Source organism: Hermetia illucens, chromosome 4 (assembly GCF_905115235.1).
Source record: "Hermetia illucens chromosome 4, iHerIll2.2.curated.20191125, whole genome shotgun sequence".
NCBI lineage: Eukaryota > Metazoa > Arthropoda > Insecta > Diptera > Stratiomyidae > Hermetia > Hermetia illucens.
Window position 1 is genome coordinate 19330547 of NC_051852.1, and position 19950 is coordinate 19350496.

The 19950-nt window shown below is 43.9% G+C and overlaps 2 protein-coding genes across 3 annotated transcripts; one reads left to right on the forward strand and one right to left on the reverse strand.

The window, feature by feature from the left end:
* Window positions 1-441: 441 nt before the first annotated feature.
* On the reverse strand, window positions 442-1236 carry LOC119654428 (NADH dehydrogenase [ubiquinone] 1 alpha subcomplex subunit 13). The gene is made up of 3 exons (XM_038059822.1): window positions 1034-1236; window positions 741-961; window positions 442-680 (listed from the first exon to the last, which is right to left on the reverse strand). Exons 1-3 carry the CDS (start codon window positions 1128-1130, stop codon window positions 543-545), a joined length of 456 nt encoding a protein of 151 aa, XP_037915750.1. The 5' UTR covers window positions 1131-1236; the 3' UTR covers window positions 442-542.
* Window positions 1237-1438: 202 nt separating this feature from the next.
* Window positions 1439-18660, forward strand: LOC119655563. 2 transcript variants are annotated; one of them, XM_038061495.1, is made up of 4 exons: window positions 1439-2007; window positions 2062-2373; window positions 10633-10886; window positions 18350-18660. In XM_038061495.1, the coding sequence occupies exons 1-3, from the start codon at window positions 1635-1637 to the stop codon at window positions 10875-10877; spliced, it is 930 nt and encodes a 309-aa protein (XP_037917423.1). In that variant the 5' UTR covers window positions 1439-1634; the 3' UTR covers window positions 10878-10886; window positions 18350-18660. The 2 variants fall into 2 exon arrangements, with proteins under 2 accessions (XP_037917423.1, XP_037917422.1); XM_038061494.1 differs by lacking the exon at window positions 18350-18660 and adding an exon at window positions 10986-11313 and having other exon boundaries at window positions 1440-2007.
* The last annotated feature ends 1290 nt before the right edge of the window (window positions 18661-19950 follow it).

The following is a 19950-nucleotide window of genomic DNA, read 5'->3' on the forward strand; positions in this document are numbered from 1 at the left end:
TGCTGCATGAACGAAGAATCTGTCAGGTCATCCCAGGGGAGAACAGCACTAAATCGTAAGCTCTCCCAAATCAATCTTGTCGGGATGGCTTAGTGACTAGGCTCTCGTACGCAAGGTCATTGTTCCGTTCCCAGTCATGATGGATTGCGGATACCAGTCAACTCAACTGAATCGAATTCGGGTAAAAATCGCGAGTGAGCGCAATGCTGACCATATTGCCACCTACAGAGTACTGCAATCCTGTAGTGAACTATTAGTCTGGAATGAAGTGATCTAACCCGATTCAAGGCCCTGATAAAAATTCGATTGTCGTACCAATGATTATTATTATTTTCTACTGGAATTTAGGGAATGTTCCTCATTCGAGGAGAAAAATGCTTTGGGAATAAAGCCGGATAAAGCAGTTTTGTAAAAATCCGAAGGATTATTGGAGATTCAATCCTCAGTACAAATACATTTTATTATTTTTGGAGAATTAAATTTTTACTAAACAAATTCAAACTCTTTAAACGCACAGAGACCCAAAAGGCTCCACAAAACGCCTACGTCCAGAGTGTGAAGTTCGCTCGCTTGGCCAACGATTTGTAGTCGCTGTGGGCGTAGAATTCCTTGAAGTTTGGCTCCAAGAGAGTATCCTCTGGAATGGTCTTGTAAATCGGTTCTCCGTACCAGGTACCGACCTAGGAGACAAAAAATTCAATTATCCTCTAAGCTTCGAACAAAGCCCTCGAGTTTCCCACCTTCCATCCCTTGACGTTGGCCATCAGCTTCTCCTCCTCGTCACGGTTCCTTCGTAGTTGCTTCAAGTACTCACGGTCCCTTTCCGCCAGCAGAAGAGGCAGGATCGCATTGCGGGCCGAGCGCTGTTCAATTTCGTTTCGACGCACCCACTTCATTGATTGATAGTACATAACAAAGCCGAAAGCAGTAATGCCAGCGAATCCGGCGATCATTTGGTAGCCTGGAATCGAGAAGGAACCCAATCAACGCTTGAGGGAGGTTATTACCTAAGGTGACTGCACGGCATATTTACCGCTGAAGTATTGCCTGGCCGGAACGCGGGCATAGGGGATTTTCTTGTAGCCCCCTTCGGGTGGCATGTCCTGCCTGAATGTTGACGTTGAAGACATCTTTTATATCACTACTTCGGGGCTTTAATTACTATCAGGGAATATTGAAAATCTTCAGTACATCGAGAGATCTGTCACACCGAAGGGGGAACTTTTGCATAACACCTTTTGAGGCAGCGTTGCCATGTGGAAGTTGCTGTGGAATCAGTAACGTCAAAACAAGATAAAAAGAGTGTGCCTCGTTTGGCTTTTGCTGTTTTCACAACTAAATTTCCAGATTTTGAATATCTAGTGAAGCTTGAAACATTTGTATTTTGCAAATTCACGAAAAAATACTTGTCCCCTCAGATATAATCCACTTTCCCCCTATTATGCCCTTTTCCGGATGCCCTTGGAGCAGCACTCAAAACTGACATGCAATTGGTATACAATTGACAGTTGTCGACAAGTTGCAAATCAGCCGAAGCTTAAATAATAACACACTTGAATTGAAATGTCTTTTTGATAAACAATCGTGGAAAAAATGCTCTCGAATTAGTATCGAATGGGTTGTTCATCGAATAAATGATGGATGAATCGGTTGAAGTGGTCATTTGTCACGATATCCTTGCAGTGCCTTGTGAAGATTCCACCCGGTACGTCTGGGCTGCTACACAAACTTTCACAATTAAACACCTGCACGGCGAGGGGGCGGCATCGGATACGAATAACGTGGTGTCGGTTAATGGGGACTCGGGCTTCTCTGACGGTGAAACGACATCGACCACGGCTAGGCCGGAAGATTACTCGAATCCTACACCGAATTGGAATGCTGGCATTCAGCACGGATTGAAGCCAAACAAAGTTGTCACCGACCGCGCCGATCGCATGTCTCCAAGAGATCTCGAAAGTGTTTCCTCGCAAACTGCTTACCAGGCCGAATTGTCGAATAAAGACGGTAAAATGGGTTCCTTCTATTCAAAGCAACATTTTAACGATGTTTTTCTCGCAGGAAACGGGTTCATGTCCGCTTTCGCCTCGTTCGTGTCGGAGAACTACGAAACGGAAGATCGAAGCAAACGGCCTCGAGTGTACAATGAGATTGAACCTGGGACTTTTTGTTGTGGAATGTGCGACGAAGTCTTTGAATCTTTGGACGAGATGCATACGCATCGCATCAACCACTTTGGTTACAGTTGGAAGCATCGGTTACGGGCGTGTGGTTTCTGCGATATGGAGTTCACCAGTCTTGAGGAATTCAGCGATCATTTGTACGCGTATCATCCGGATATGCATGGAAATGGACGCGTCAGATACAAAGCAAGTGAGTAGATTAGTTTTCGATAGTATTGCGAATCATTTCTTGAGGAGGAGGAATTTCACTCCGCTCATGAGTCTGACTTTGCGCAGCTCGTAAGCCTTCGCCATCTACGGCCCGTGGCTGTTAGGTAGTGCGAGTAGACCCCGCCCCTGACAGCCGCCAGCGAAACACCAACTGTATTCACCGAAGGGCTGCCAAGAGCAGAACCTCACCTGGCCAACCCGCCAGCCCGCTTATTCCCCTCTATGTTACTATGCCCGGGAACTCAGAGAGGGGGACCCTGAGCGTGCCGGCCAGACGGATCAGTACAACTCTGCACTGCCCCACCAACCTGGAATATGTCGTCACAGAGTACAAGGCTTTGATGATCGCTTGGCTGTCGGCCAGAATGGCTATGTTACGCTTGGGGCTCGAATCTCGCTCCAGCCATCGATAGACTTCCAATATCGCTTGTACTTGCGCTTGGAATACACTGGCGAAACCTGGAAGATCATACGACTTGGATACATTGTGTATTCGAGAAAACCCCCGCGCCGACTCCGCAGGTAAAGAACACTGAGTCATAACCTGGCAACACGCCGCCAGTCTTCCACTTTGCCCTGGGTGGAAAGTCTACAGCAAAGTGTCTCGTGAAGTTCAGATTGCCTGTGGTAGATTCCGTGGGGAATGCCCAGATTTCCCGAGGTACTTCGTCTAGGATGCTACTGTGGCCGTAGGATTTCGCTGCCCAGTATCCGTAGTCTGAGGGTACTGCGCGCTGCAACGTATTCAAAGTGGACCTCTAGGGGGAGGAGATGCAGGAGAGCAGCCATACGTTAGGATCCAACGCACTACAGCGGTGTACATCCAGAGAACTTGGAAGAGTTGACATGAAGTTTTTGTGCTTGAGTTCTGACGTTGTTTCGTGGTGACCGCGACATGTTTGTCAAGTTTGTCAAGACCATCGCGTGTTTTTAAAATCAGTGTATCGTGTCGGTTAAGGGTTCTTTTAGTGGATTTTTTTTAGAATTTTCAATCAAGTTTTGGTCGCTTTTCTTGGCCTTTACACAGTTTTTTCCTTTCGACTTTGTCCCCTACTCTGTTACTAATTAGCACGCTATTTCATTTGCCGCCTCACATTTGCCACTCTCTGTCGCATGCTGCGACACGTGCCCTAGCCACAATAGGAGCAATTGTTGGTGCATGGTTGCAGTCGACAAGTAAACCTAGGACAGGGGCTTAAAGGAACAAAACCTCCCGCGCCGCAAACGATGCTCTACCATACTCTCTCTAGCATCATCAAAGGCACTATAGGTCTATAGATTCATTCGCTCGAGATACCTAAAATGCGGATCTGAGGAAAATTGTGAAGGTAAATGCGCACAGACCCACTATGTATTATGTCAGATGCAGCCGATCGCTCGTGTGTAAAATGGCAGGAACACCGAACACTTCTTCAATTTGAGGCCATTGACAATACAACAGCTGGAGAAGTCGAAAAAAATGTGTAAACCTAAGTTCCGAGGAGTCACTTGACGACAACTTTTCCGTGCATCCACCTGCGGGGCTCCCAGGATCAGAAACCCCCGGAGGAGTTTGACAAATTGATGACTAACAAAAAACCACGCATATATCTCGGCCCTAAAGAAGAATAGTAAGCCCGTACCTTCGCCCCCGCATTCCCAAGTGGAACAAGAACACCGTCGAGCTTCAACGTTACTCGCTTGTTAACACCCGTCCTTTGCCATTTACCGCTCATCCACCCGAAAATTAAATGACTGAAATTTTACAGCACAATATCCGAAATTTATCCAAGGACAAATTCACGCTTGAATTCTTCACAAACACCAATAAATACGACATCCTTGTCTTGCAAGAGATCTACAAAATATAGCACAAACCCAAATCTGCAGTCACATCAGGCTCACTGATTGCCAAGGACAGGGATGATGGGTACGGGGACGCGGCCCTAGCATTCAAGCAAGGCACCCACTTTCGCTTTAGGGAGGTTACCTTCCTCCAAACTTTTCTACAGACACCTTTCGTTCAGCCATCATAAGTGGGAACTTGAACGCTAGAGCCTTGATCAATGCAGATACGTTCATCGTAAAGAGGAAGCAACGCTGGACCTCGTTTGTAACTCAGAATTTAACTTTCTGGCAACTTCACCTTTTTGACTAAGAGCAGAAACAATGGTGTCTACAGATCAGTCCCAGATATCACTCTTTTCGACGCAACAAACACTGCATGGTCCAGGAATACTTTGGACTATTCTATCTTCAGCAGCCACCATTCACTCATCTCGCTGAGGGAAATTAAACTAGCGCCCAGTGTTACAATAGGCATAAGATACCTTCAATTCCTCCTTGAGAAGCTACCCCTCAAAACTCTTACGATAATTTCGTCATGGTAATTAAAAACTGCTTATTCAAGCCAAAATTTCCGGTCAATCGGAAAAGAACGATTCCAAAACCCGGATGGCAGCCACATCTCAAGCCCTTTTTTTAGCGAGAAAAGCATCTTTGAGAGAGTTCAGAGCCTGCTCCACTTGGACTACCCATGGTCGATTCAAAGTAGCTCAAATTAAATGGATGGTTGCAGTAAATGGCGAAAAAAGAAGTTCTAGTAGTCTATCCTTCAAGATCTTGCCTCGGATCCCAAGACCAAGTACTTCTGGGTATCAGGTGGGCGCAGGAAGAAGAGAGAGTAGTTGTCGTCTGGTATAGTCAAAATAATGTAGCGTATTCAACCAAGACCAAAATCCGCTAGGCCCTATTGATGCCAAAATGATGCATCCCTTCAACCTCTTGCTTCAGAGTTCCGCTCCGTGGACGGATTGGATCACATATCATTATGTGGCCTGGTTCAGTCCCGAGGCCAAAACAGCTCTCAAACGCCATCTGGCTACATCTCAGGCTGTTATCAAAATCATCCCAATTCGCCGTCGTTCACGGTCCGCTGTAAAATAATAAATAAGGAACTCCAGACACACTGGTTTTGGGCCGAGGTGCATCAATTTGATATCTCTAAAAGCTGTATGGCATCCTGACTTACGTCACCGCTCCATCTCAGGCAGGATCTGCCTCGTCTTCTTTTTCTACCATAGATATTGCCCTTATAGACTTTCCGGGCTGGATCGTCCTCACCCAAACGGATTAAGTGACCCAACGACCGCAGCCTGTTGAGCCAGATTTTATCCACAACCAGATCGTCATGATATCGCTCATAAATTTCGTCGTTATGTAGGCCACGGAATCGGCCATCCTCATGTAGGGGCCCAAAAATTCTTCGGAAGATTCTTCTCTCGAACGCGGCCAAGAGTTCGCAATTTTTCTTGCTAAGAACCCAGTCTCAGAGGAATACATGAGGACTGGCAAGATCATTGTATTGTACAGTAAAAGCTTTGACCCCATTGTGAGATGTTTCAAGCGGAACAATTTTTCTAAACTGAAATAGGCTTTGTTGGCTGCCAACAACCGTGTGCGGATTTCATCGTGGTAGCTGTTATTGGTAGTGATTTTCGACCCTAGATAGGAGAAGTTATCAACGCTCTCAAAGTTGTAGTCTCCTATCCTTATTCTTTCCGTTTGCGGTTTGATGTTGGTTGGTTGGTTTTTGGTGCTGACGTTGCCACCATATATTTTGCCTTGTCTTCATTGATGTGCAGCCCAAGATCTCGCGCCGTCTGCTCGAGTCGTTCTTCCCATGAAATCGATATTGTCAGCATAGGCCAGTAGTTGGATGGTTTTAAGGAGGATCGTACCCCTTGTCGTCGACCGTTGTTGATGTCGAATGGACTTGAGGGTGATCCTGCTGCTTTTATCTGGCCTCGCACATTGGTCAGGGTCCACCTAGTCAGTCTTATCAATTTCGTCGGGATACCGAATTCTCTCATGGCCGTGTACAGTTTTACCCTAGCTATGCTATCATAGGCGGCTTTAAATTCGATGAAAAGATGATGCAACTGATGTCCATATTCCAACAGTTTTTCCATCTCTCGCCGCAGAGAGAAAATCTGATCTGTTGCTGATTTGCCTGGAGTGAAGCCTCTTTGGTATGGGCTGATGATGTTCTGGGCGTATGGGCTTCTTCCTGCTGACTTGTTGGTAAAACTTGCGCGCCAGGTGCGGTTGCTTCCTGCACTTTTCGAGTTCACAAACTTTTTGATTCTCCCAGGGTTCCTTTTTCCGTTTGTGAAGTCGCTTCTCCGCTCGGCGAAGTTTCTGATCAGTCTGTGCGCGTGCCCGCGTTCTTTGAGAATACAACATTACTCGATATGCAGCATTCTGCCATTCCGTTGCTAGCTAACATTATACTTCATCAAACCAGGCGTTCCGACTTTTCTTGCGGCTGAGACCAAGTATGGGTGTAGTCGTATCAATGATAACGCTCTTCAGGTGGTTGTGAATATCATTTGTTGATGCTTCATCTCCAGGACATCTGTTAGCTGCGGTTGTTGTGACATCCACTTCCTCCTTATAGGTGTTACGGAGGGCTGTGTCGTGGATGGCTTCAGTGTTAACTCTCACCTGATTGTCAGAGGGAATTGTAGGTGGTGTTGTTATTCGAGCTCGGAGCACCTTGCCAATGAGGTAGTGATCTGAGTCTATATTGGCCCCCTATCTGTTCTGACACTCATCAATGCTGAGAGGTGGCGGCGTTCGATCGGCGCGTGGTCAATTTGGTACAATTTGTCCCATTTTCAGGCGCGGGAGACTCGCCTTCATCCTTCTCCTTCTGCAGCTTCTCGTTAGAAAGAGCTCCCAGCGGTCACCACGTGGAGATGGAGATAGGGTTTGGTAGTAGAGCTGTTGGTGTTGTTTCAGCAAGAAGAAGAAAAATTCATTGTTAAGCCAAAGATAGATGGTGCCGGGCAGGCCTAATCAGTTGCTATAAATTACTGTCCATTCTGTTTTCTTCATCATCATCACCAACGGCGCAACAACCGGTATCCGGTCTAGGCCTGCCTTAATAAGGAACTCCAGACATCCCGGTTTTGCGCCGAGGTCCACCAATTCGATATCCCTAAAAGCTGTCTGGCGTCCTGACCTACGCCATCGCTCCATCTTAGGCAGGGTCTGCCTCGTCTTCTTTTTCTACCATAGATATTGCCCTTATAGACTTTTCGGGTGAGATCATCCTCACCCATACAGATTAAGTGACCTGCCTACCGCAACCTATTGAGCCGGATTTTATCCATAACCGGACGGTCATGATATCGCTCATAGATTTCGTCATTGTGTAGGCTACGGAATCGTCCATCCTCATATAGGAGACCAAAAATTCTTCTGAGGATTCTTCTCTCGAACGCGGCCAAGAGTTCGCAATTTTTCTTGCTAAGAACCCAAGTTTCCGAGGAATACATGAGGACTGGCAAGATCATAGTCTTGTACAGTAAGAGCTTTGACCCTATGGTGAGACGTTTCGAGCGGAACAGTCTTTATAAGCTGAAGTAGGCTCTGTTGGCTGACAACAACCGTGCGCGGATTTCATCATCGTAGTTGTTATCGGTTGTGATTTTCGACCCTAGATAAGAGAAATTGTCAACGGTCTCAAAGTTGTATTCCCCTATCTTGAGAGTGATCCTATTGCTTTTATCTGACCTCGCACATTGGTCAGGGTCAGCCTAGTCAGTCTTATTAATTTCGTCGGGATACCGAATTCTCTCATGGCCGTGTACAGTTTTACCCTGGCTATGCTATCATAGGCGGCTTTAAAGTCGATGAACAGGTGGTGCAACTGTTGTCCATATTCCAACAGTTTTTCCATCGCCTGCCGCAGAAAGAAAATCTGATCTGTTGCTGATTTGCCTGGAGTGAAGCCTCTTTGGTATGGGCCAATGATGTTCTGGGCGTATGGGGCTATCCGGCCTAGCAAGATAGTGGAGAATATCTTATAGATGGTACTCAGCAACGTGATACCTCTATAATTGCTGCACTGCGTGATATCTCCCTGTTTATGTATGAGACAGATTATGCCTCGTTGCCAATCGTCAGGCATTGATTCGCTGTCTCATACGTTGAGCACAAGTTGATGAACCACTTGGTGTAACTGGTCGCCTCCATATTTAACCAATTCGGCTGTAATTCCATCGGCTCCTGGCGACTTATGATTTTTTAGCCGATGAATTGCACGGACTGTTTCTCCTAAACTTGGTGGTGGCAGTATTTGTCCGTCGTCTTCAGTTGGCGGGACCTCCAACTCGCCGATGTTCTGGTTGTTCAGTAGCTCATCAAAGTACTCAACCCATCGCTCTAATATGCCCATTCTGTCGGAAATCAGATTTCCCTCTTTGTCTCGGCAGGATGAGCATCGAGGTGTATAAGGCTTCATCCTGCTGACTTGTTGGTAAAACTTCCGCGCCTGGTACGGTTGCTCCCTGTACTTTTCTAGTTCACAGACTTGTTGGTTCTCCCAGGCTTCCTTTTTCCGTCTGTGAAGTCGCTTCTCCGCTCGACGGAGTTCGTGATAAGTCTCTGCGCGTGCCCGCGTTCTTTGAGAATGCAACATTACTCGGTATGCGGCATTCTTCCGTTCCGTTGCTAGCTTACATTCATCGTCAAACTAGCCGTTCCGACTCCTTTTGCGGCTGGGGCCAAGTATATTTGTGGCCGTATCCATGATAACGTTCTTCAGGTGGTTGTGAAGATCATTAGTTGATGCTTCATCTCCAGGTCCTCTATTGACTGCGGTTATTGCGGCATCCATTTCCCTCTTATAGGTGTCGCGGAGGGTTGTGTTGTGGATGGCTTCAATGTTCACTCTCACCTGATTGTCAGAGGGGATTCTAGGTGGTATTGTTATTCGAGCTCGGAGCACCATGCCAACGAGATAGTGATCCGAGTCTATATTGGCCCCCCTATATGTTCTGACATTCATCAAGGCTGAGAGGTGGCGGCGTTCGATCAACACGTGGTCAATTTGGTTGAAAGTGGTCCCGTCTGGAGAGGCCCACGTATGTTTGTGGACCGCTTTCCGCGCAAATCAGGTACTTCCAACAACCATTTCGTGTGACCCTGCTAATTGAATAGTCCGCAGTCCGTTATCATTTGTTTTTTTCGTGTAAGCTATGGGAGCCAACGTATCGCCTGAATACGGGCTCCTTCCCTACTTGGCTGTTAAAATCCCCAAGTATGATTTTGATATCATATCTGGGACAGGCTCCGAGGGTTCTTTCTACTGCCTCGTAGAAGGTATCCTCCTCCGACTCTGCAGTCTCCTCTGTAGGGGCGTGAACGTTTATGAGGCTTATATTTCTAAACTTGCCTCGCAAGCGCAGAGTGCATAGCCGTTCGCTTATACTTTCAAAGCCGATAACAGCAGGTTTCATTTTTTGGCTGACTAAGAAACCTACTCCGAGCACATGGTTTACTGGATGACCGCTATAATATATGGTGTAGTCATCAGCCCTATATTGGGACAGGGTATCGGCTAGCTGCTTATCAGCTTCATCTCTGTACAGGGAGCGCACGTTCCATGAGAAAATGCGCAAATCGTTGTTCCTTTGTCGTTGCCGGGTCCGTCGTTTTAAAATCCGTCCTATCCGAGGCTCCTGTTGTGGCTTCGTAACAGGTTGTTTTCCGTGTAGGGTTGTCAGCCCTACCCAACCCCCAACCTGGAGGACCAGTTGGTACAATTTGTCCCGTTTTTAGGCGCGGGAGACTCGCCTTCATCCTTCTCCGTCTGCAGCTTTTCATCAGGAAAGAGCTCCCAGCGGTCACCACGTGGAGGTGGAGATAGGGTTTGGTAGTAGAGCTGTTGGTGTTGGTTCAGCAGGCATTTCCCAGGTTTTATGCTCCATCGTGGGTACCAATCCACGTTTCGCCCCGGGACCTATACTACCCTTTGACCACCTGTTTTCTTGCTAGTCTCATTTAACGTTTCCTGTTCACTCCTTGGTGGAGTACAGGGCATCCACACAGTCGAATTGTGCTTCAGTTTCACTATCATCATATTTAACGCTGTGCAAGTGATAAGCTTACAGCGGCGAGACAAACACAAGAGGGACACCGATATCCATGACGACTGGGATTCGAACCCAGAGTAGCGAGATTGGGAGGTTGACGCTCTATTCCACTCCACCATCACGCCGTCTCGTGGCACTTAATAATATCGGATGGCTAGTAATATTAGCAAGCCTTTGTAACATCATTTTTTGTTTTCTACTCTATCGATAGGTCCTGCGGACTAATTACTACGAGCACCTTTAAATGCCAAATACTTTTCCCACATAGATATTTGCAAAGCTCATATTTCACCACTTATTTTTTTTATTCTTTCCAGACCGCAAAAAACCACGTAGAAACCACCAAGAGCCGAGCCACTCATCGCTCACATCTGAATCATCAAATTTACCCTCGAAACCTGAATTCTTTCCGGCGGATTCATTGGAAAATACACAAAACCCTTCTCAATCACTTATCACCGCCGAACCAGATCCGCAGATTCAACATCAAATTTTTCCAACAACAAACAACGATCGGTTAGCATACGTTACTCCACCTAATAATTTAGTAATCACTTCATAGAATAGAATTGTAAGTACATTTAAAGGAAGTCGAACGGTAAATGTTTATAGGAACAATTCCAATGTGGTGTGTATTATATGTGTACAGTGCAAATGTAGATGTTTGCAGGTGGCATTACTGTAGATCTGTATTAAAGGAGCAATCCTATGTAGCGTTTTAAACACAAATAGTCTGTGCTGCGATCTCATCTCCCCCGGTCGTACCTTCGACTGCACATTGAATCGATTAGTATATGAAGTATTTGCCTGAAGGACTATTTTAAAGAAGTTTAATGTCCGATTAGATGTCAACATCCTAAATTCGACACAGGTTAGAGTTGACTATAATGTGTGTCATGAGCAGGATATAGGTTTAGATTGTGTTTGGGGGCGTACATAAGTGTAAGATTGTTGGCTAGTAAACTACATTTCCAATAAATAAAATCGTTTCTGAGAAAGATTTTTTTTCATTTGCAATATCCTCCGCATTGCTTCAGCTTATTTCGCTGGGTCGCTGAATATGCTACCCACTGAACGGTGTCTAGCTATGGCATTGACTTGGAGGCGACTATCCTATTTAATCCTATCGATAGAATGTGGTACTACTCCTTTTTCTAAGAATGATTCTGATGTCTTTTGGATACTCTCTGGTCTAAATTCATCATACCGAAACCTACTAGAGTAAAGGACTGATAAAATCGAAGGTAGCTCTGCTATTTGTAATCAATTAAAATGTGCTGGGATTGCCAAGATGGTTGAGGCGCCAGCTCTACAAAATATTAGGCGATGATCGCTTTACGGTTTCTTATCAGCCAACTTTACAATTTTACGCCTTTTCTCCTATGGAGCAAGTTTTCCTTCGTCTCGTTCTTTATCCCTTCTGGTAAAGTAGAACTCCCTACACTTTCCTTCGATCTTCTTCTTTGTCTTCAGTCTTTGTCCCGTTCACAAGCGGGGTCGGCTCGTCGTGATCGGTTTCGTCATTTGGCTCTATCGAATGCCTGATCTGGGTGCAATCTCGAGGCTTTTAAATCCCCATCCAGCGTATCAAGCCACCGTTGTTTCGGCCCGCCTTTTGGTCGTTTACCATCGACTTCGATGTTCAGACCATAAAGGTTCTGTTATTCTTGTGATTGTCTAGAGGTGCTACACCTTATCCGTCAAAGGGTTTGTGTCTGTGTAAACATGGGTTTTTGACGCTATATGTTAAATGATATTTTTGGGAATAAGAAACGAGTAGACGGGGATATTGGATGAAAATACGGAGGTACTTCGCGAAGGTTATGCTTTGCCAAACACAATATTTCATTTCCGGTTTACTTTTTGACCAGGAAGATAAGCAAACACCCTGCCGGAGGGACAGAGATGACGCAGCGTCTGGGGATCTGCCACTGCCCCGAACAAAATATTATTTAACTTTTACACATTTGACCTTTTTAAATTTTTACATAATCGCTTTTTTCGACAAACACTTAAATTGGAGTGATCCGACATCAAATAGATGCGGACTCAGGCTCTCCCAATGCAACAAACTCTTTTGCGAGGATGTCTTTTTGTACTACGAGAATTTTTTACAAGAAATCTGTTACCGGCAATGGCCTCCGTTGGCTGAAGTTTAGTCGGCGCGCTGAGCTCCATGCATGTTTAAGTGTCACGGGGATAACTCCGCAGGAGGCATACTGCGCTTTGGCACGACGCATGGTGCGAAATACAAGATGCGATCAGAACTGCTCAACAAAATCAATGAGTACAAACAGCGGTAAATTTTATTGTCCGCTTGGCGAAGCTGTGCTATCGCGTATTAAATCATTGGTACAAGAGCACTTGCAGAAGAGGTTGATCAAAGTGAACTTCGCCAATTGTTCAGTGTCTCAAGTAGCGAAATGCGGACGCGCACTGCATGCATCAACGGCTCATTTGCCTCCTCTGATCGAATTGTCTACTCTATAGATTTCAGTACAGGCAGACTACGTACTAATAGAGCGGTTTTTGCTTCGAGTGGAGACTCGTGCATGTTCCATGCTAAAAGACAATATGGCGTTGATGTCCCAACATAAAAGTGTGCTTTTCAGCGTCAAGAGACTGGTATTGGAGGCACTACCATGAATGCATGGATTGGGGTGTAATCGGTATTAAGTCGGCATTACATGCATATTTCAAATGACAGGTGTCGATTACCTAGGATCCTAGGTTGGGCAAAGTATGCAGATACCGTCAGAGGAGTTCAAGGAGTTTTATTATTATATCTAAAGGATCATGGAATGGTTAAAGCACCTCATCGAGAGTCGAAACTCACCAAAACTCTTTGATGAGGACTTTTCCCTGACTATCCAGGGAGATATTCTCCGTTCAAAAATTGCTGGCAATTTCGTCGCAAAGGCACAGGCTCTTCAGACGCTGCCTCGCCTCTGCGATATCATCATATCGAACAATATATCCACGGTGCAGGGTTAGCTGATCAAAGCCTAGACAAAAATTTTCTATTTCAAGATGTGAGTTGGTCCTGGCCGACCACACTAATTTCGAAGAGCAACTGGCTCCTGAATTCTAGTATACAAACCATCCACAAGTGCCCACTTTTTTAATTCAAAAATCGCTGGCGGTTTCGTTGAAAGGACGCGGCATCTGGAGAGTTAACATGTTATTGCGACGAAACTGTCAGTAATTTTTGAATTAAAAATGTGATTAGTTACTAAAAGCGGGTGGGTCGTCCACTACAATAGAAAGAGTAGATGAGAGAGTCGGCACCAACTCAAAAACTTCGACATATTCTCCATTTCCTAGTAGCTAGTGCAGCGACAAGAAACCTTGGAAGGGCCATTTTCGACATTATACCATATTCCGCCTGGAACTCCTTGATGGACTTGAGAAGAGCTAAATTCATCCTCCCATATCGAATTTTTGGAAGACTTCACCATTGCAGAGATTGTTGCGAGTGTGGAGCATTCAATTTTCTTAAACCTCATTGTATGCGCAGCACTGCACCAAAAAACTGAGATACAAGAAATTCCGGGATGATGGGAAAAACGTGCCGACCGCAAGACACATCCGACTCTCACTACCAACTATCCTTCCTTATCATTATATATTTTGGGTCAGGATTCTATCAACAAATTCCAAGGTAATCAACCATGGCGTATTTCATGATTAGGTTATAAATTGGTCAGTCAACTGTTTATCTTCATCTGTCTCGGTCCAATGACCGCGTCCTTGACTTTCTTGTATCTAATAGAAGTTCACCGACGTCAATTCCTTGGTTTTACGACTGGCCTCTTACCATCAACTGTCCCCTTAAATATCATTTTGGGTATTCTCGCATCATTCATACACTGTAGGTGACCCGCTCCCATTATATTTTGTGTAGGATCTTCCTTTTAGATATTTTTATTGCCACTTGAGTTAAGGTTCACATTTCGCTTCCATAATATAGCAACTCTTAGGATCATTTTCTAGATGCGCAGCGTCGTCTTTCTATCTATGCAAACAGATTTTAGATTGGGGGAACCGTGCGGTCAGTTTTATTCGCTAGCTAGATGCTTGTCCTTATTTCGTCAATTTCATTTGCATCATTTAGTAGCTTCTCCCTAGGCATGGAAAATTATCAACATTTTCAAAATTGCCTTAATCAATAGTAATATTCTGTCCACATGGCGTCCTTTTTAATGTTTTGTGTAAAAAAAAAAACCTTATTAAAATCGGATTACTGTCTGTCTGTCCGCCACACGCATTTTTCTCGGAGATGGTTACAGCGATTGACACCAAATTTGGTGGAAAAGTGGGAACTGTGAACACTAACGCATGCAGTGAGTTAGATCCTTTTATGTCGAACTTAGGGGGGGAGGGGGGGGGGTCCTTATACATGCAAAAAGAGGTGTTTAAATTTTTTTCACCAAATATAGTCATGTGGGGTATCCAAAAAGTCTCAGTTCATACTTTCCGAAGCCGGTCTTAGTTTTGATATTTGTTGGAAAGATTGGGAGTGCGGGGGGTCGAAAGTGTTCATTTATTTAACGAGCCCATTCTCAGAAACTGCTCAACCGAAAAATCTATAAAAAAAATCAAGAGACTGTCACTCTCTATATGGTGTCTAGGTTCCGAAATACCTGCCATACCGATATCTCTTCGAATAAAGTTAACAACAGTATATTGCCATAATTTTTAGTAATTGGCCGCAAACCCGCTGCATTACCTCATTACCGATGGTGGTCTAGCCACTGTTTATTCGAAGCACGCTATTGTTGAGTCTGGGGATGACTTAAGGCTTCGTTTTTGTTGTCAACTAAAAATGCAACTCCGAACTTCCGGATTCCCGAAAGTTTCCCATCTCATCCATAATTTCAATTTATTTGTATTTTTCCACCTGTCGTAATAGGACTTTTATTGTCGTTGGTCTGTACTGGGATCGCATGCTCCATGTTCCAATAAAATAATTCGGGTTCACTTTGCGAGGTCGTTGTCGTTGGGTTAATCCAATCTGGTTTTGGAAGAGCCCGTGGACCAAACCTAAACCTGCCTCAAATGGTTCTCCTTTACCTGCTCACAGCATGCCGGGTTCTTCGAAAAGTCTGTTTGGAAGATTTTTTGTAGTTTTTGCCTATTCAGCATCACAAGCCCTCCTCCTCATCCCCGCGTCAGAGCTGACGGTAGCATTATGAAATGGAGATCCTTAATAGCTCTTCCTGCGCGATATGATAAGCAAACAGATATTTTAAGTGTAATCTTGCTACGTTTCTACCGATTAAATTATTTGAAATAATTAGACAGTTACATCGTTACATTTTCGCATTTTACAATGCCATCAAGTTCCGCTGCCATTTGGGTTTGGTGGTACGGAGACAGTTCAGTCTCAAGGCTAAAGAGACGATTTTGTCTGGACTCGATGTTTAGAAATATTGTTTCCGAGCGTCTAACACTTAATCCGACGAGGCTGAAATTTCGACACAGGTTTGATATTTTGGCGGACATTGTTACGAGCCTAGGGGCGGGAGGTCATAGTTGGGGGTGACCAAGAAGACTACATAGAGGAGGTTTGCCTTCCAACGCATGACTTGAATTTATATGGTGAAAGAAAAGCATTACACATGTTGGACGTTGTTCAATCATTTGCTCGTGAAGAGTTTTGCGTATGGTATTGATGGTGTTGATGTCGTGTATGTTATGAATGGGATGGAGAAATATACACAAGAAAATTATTTAGGCTTCATCGACACACATTCACATCCCGCACCGAGTTACTCGTTTTACTCCTTCTGTATGCAGTTTTCTTGTGGGTAACTTTGCTGGCTCGACACTTAGCTTCATGGGAAAGTGGATCCTCGAAATTGCGAAGAGAACGACGCCAAAAGTTTTAAATGTCAGATTCACGTCAACTTTCCGGTAGTCGGGGTAACAAAAACGCATTCCCAACGTAACCATCATGCCGCGATCGCTGGTGTCATCAGTAGAGGATAGGCGAATTCTGGAAAACTTCTCGATAAGCGACCCTAAATACATCGCGTTGAAAGTGACTGAAGCCTCTCCGCATGCATTAAACCGGCGATCTCTCCGTCCATGGAACGTCACAGAACCATGCTAAAAGACACTTTGGTGGGGTGGGGTAGTTGCAGCTTACACTGTTGTAAATACAGATAAGAACCTAATAAAGAAAGTAAAAAAAGTAAAGCTCGTTGCTGGAGCTGGTCGACAAATCGGATGAGGACCCGGGACTTTTCGGAAAGCCTGTTCACTTAATACCAAACAGATGGATTGCGTGGAACGGGCACTGTTCACTACTCATTCCGCTCGAGTTAAAGAAAAAGACAGCATAAAGCGAGGATTGCTGACTATTCATGATGAAAGAGCTGGACGAGGTAGTCCCCTCCGTGAATAATAAGAACGCGTTAGGACACCACACCATCCTGGCAAAGGTACAGCTGAAAGAAATGAGAGGAATTCATCCTTGTATACTTGCATATGAATACCATTGAGAGCACCTCATAAGGAAAGACTGTCCGTTTCATTTTTGGTGCAAGACTTTCTAAACAACCTAATACATCACCTGTTCACTCCTTTGTGGAGAGAAATAGATATAGCCTTTGTTTGGTGACTGTAAGCGAAGTTAAAAATGAACTCAAAATTAAGCAAATTGAGTCAAACTCGACATATTCACTGGAATTAAGACTCCAAAGAGAAACAGTGATTGGTATTGTACTCATCAGAAAGTGAACCATTGGAGCAATTCCAGGTTTGCCATTAAAGTCATCTACGCCCGTGTATGTAGAAGTAAGACCCACTTACGGCATTTCTTTGCCAAACTGGATTGAAAGTATGAATTATAGTATTATAAACTCCGTCTTGGCCTTATATGTGCCGCATTTAGGCAGTACCTTTTGAAGGAATGAGGTGAACTCTTAAACCTGCCGAATTTTTCGCCTGCGTTGTCCTTTTTGAGCAAGCCAAATACCTTCATTCACTCTTACTGTAGAGCTCCTTCAAACGAACTATCTCTAGATTCGATTCATGATCTCTAGTATTCATAGTTTTTGTACCAACTCCCCTGAATATTTTATCGCTTGTTTAGGAGAAAGAAGGAAATTCTCAGTTTATATGCTGCAAACAGCCATAGTCCTTCCGCAGATTGAAATATTTGAAAAAGAAAGAATAATTTGTGTTTAATGTGGATATATGATTTTGGTCCCCTTCGTCTATAATTTAAGTAGGTGTTATTTGTATCCGTAATGACTAATGTTTACTGTCGAAGAAGTTAGTTTTAGTTTAGGTTATTCTAGTCGAATTGCCTCAATTGGGTTGAAAAAGGAACTAATATGAAATTAATAGACTGACAGAGGGTTTATGCAACGACACTGAATAAACATGGAACAGACGTAGTAGATGACCGATTATATTTAGTTATATAAGATGCAGTGAGAGGTTGACTAGCAAAACGTGTCGGGTTGAAATCCAAAAGGTCAAGTACAAGCTCAGACATTTTTGAAAATTTCCATTTTTTTTTATTGAAGAAACTTAGAATTTTATTCAACAAAGATCGGTGTCAAAATGAAACGTAGTGCTCTTGGCCCTTTTTATCTCCACGATTATAGCATTCGTATGGATTAATTAAGTCCACAAACAAAAGCCGCTAATTGAGATCCTCTAAACGGGATCATCGATAGTGAAAGAAAATATCTCTTCTATCAGTTCCACAGTAAGAGTTCCATGGCCCTAGCTTATCCTTTCTCAGAATATCAGTTCCTCCAGAAATTTCCCTGTTGATTTCTGTGACTCTCAATATTGAAAAATAATAATTAGGAATTGAATTATAAAAATCGGCGAAATGAGGCATTGTTTTCGGATTGTTTCTACTTGTTTTGAAATTCATACGAAGTATTCATAAGTAATTGTACTAATAATAATTAAATTAAATTAAATCGTTGATATTTATTTGGTTCAACTTTATCATTTGCACAGTACATTGATCTATGTTCGCTAAAACTCTCATCATCATATTCTTTACAGCATTCCCATCTGTACAGTTTTGATATTAGCCTGTAATTTTCATTATGTTAGTTCAAATAATTATTTAAGTGAATAAAACTGTTATCATGTATGGGTAATTAGATGTTTTATTGGAATTTTCGGTGAAAAACTCCCGAAGAATCAATCTCGTTTCGAAGAAATGGAATGCGTTTTAGCACCAAACAAGATTTAACTCTTCTGAAGCCCAAATGACCCTTTAAAAATATTGCAACTGATCTAATCTAATCTAATAATCAACCGTCGATTTTCGAGCACCAATTCCTTGATTTTGTTGATGTGTTGCTTAGTGGATATTGTAGATCGCCCTGGGCTTTCCATGCCATCAACACGTTCTCTGTCTTATTTAAAAGCTTTGTATCACTTATAAACATCTCGCTGTAACGCAGTCAATTTACCGAACCAGCTTTCTACAACATCTTGAATGTTTTCGCAGCCGAAATTTCCTTCCGCTGCCAAAATTCAGTAGCACTTCTTTCTACAAAATCAGACATTGTAAAAATCTGCAAAATCACTTCTAGTCGTTTAGAAGACTCAAGCACAGCTCTGTAGCCGGAACGATAATGGACATCTATAAATATCACAATTTTAACGAACGTAAATTAAAGATCTGTCAAAACCCATTCTCGCCCGTAATGGCATAGAATCCCTTGAATACTTGTCATTTGGAATAGACGTTTCCAGCATCTTACTCCTCATTTGCTTACACCACTTCGCAAAAATCGATTTCCAATGACATTTGTTTGACATTCTATCACGCTGAGCTCGGCTACTACCGAATTGTCTACGCTTAAGGAAAGTTGAACGAAATTAGCGGATCTCACAATATAATTCCATTATAGGCAGATTGGATATCGCCTTCCTGCCCACTCGTGGCGAGATGAAAGACGTGAGTCTTTCACAATAAATTGAAAGATGATATTGATTTCGATACAAATTACTTTCTTAGCATTCCTTACTACGCTTTTCAACTCCTTTTGTAGAAGCATCCTTGGGTATTGCTATTTAACTTGATTCCATGTTCTCAATTATGGTTGTCTTGCTCTTGAAAACGTTGAATGCAAACTCCTCCGATCTCCCGTGGTTGAGGAAATTTCCCCCACATATTTGTTGATCGCATTGTCGAGGCAGCAGCAATTCATCCTGCATGCCTGTTTGATTTTGCATTCCATGCAAACTGATTTTGTGACCATTCGGTCATTACGGTGCATTACGACATGACAGAAGTGGTGATATTATAGCCTAAAAGTACTCGAGCAAATGGTTCTGACCCTCTAGCTGACATAATACTTGCGTCCTAGGTGGTAGCCTTGAGAAAGTTTCTTGGCGAAGAGCGAACTGCTAATGATCGATACACGTCGGAACACCCTGGGAATCCCCGGAGTCGACGGGGTGATATAAACTCAGCTCTTCCAAGGGGTGTATCCGTGAGTTCCGGGATCAGCTTAGCGTAGGTCAGGTCTCAGAGAACTGGGGTAGGCGCATTGTCCCCAAGGGTATACACGTTCGTGGCCCTCACAGCTCGTTCCTTTGCACACGATGCGCTGGTGGAGAATTAGTTGGCTACGTTTGTACGCAGCAAG

Bases quoted from the DNA above. Each gene is read 5' to 3' on its own strand.
- LOC119654428 (XM_038059822.1), bottom strand. From the start codon at position 1,130: ATGTCTTCAACGTCAACATTCAGGCAGGACATGCCACCCGAAGGGGGC. The intron at 962-1,033 runs GTAAATATGCCG...TCTCGATTCCAG, and splicing joins GGCCAGGCAATACTTCAGCG to GCTACCAAATGATCGCCGGA. The intron at 681-740 runs GTGGGAAACTCG...TTTGTCTCCTAG, and splicing joins CCAACGTCAAGGGATGGAAG to GTCGGTACCTGGTACGGAGA.
- LOC119655563 (XM_038061495.1), top strand. From the start codon at position 1,635: ATGATGGATGAATCGGTTGAAGTGGTCATTTGTCACGATATCCTTGCA. The intron at 2,008-2,061 runs GTAAAATGGGTT...TTTTTCTCGCAG, and splicing joins CGAATTGTCGAATAAAGACG to GAAACGGGTTCATGTCCGCT. The intron at 2,374-10,632 runs GTGAGTAGATTA...TATTCTTTCCAG, and splicing joins ACGCGTCAGATACAAAGCAA to ACCGCAAAAAACCACGTAGA.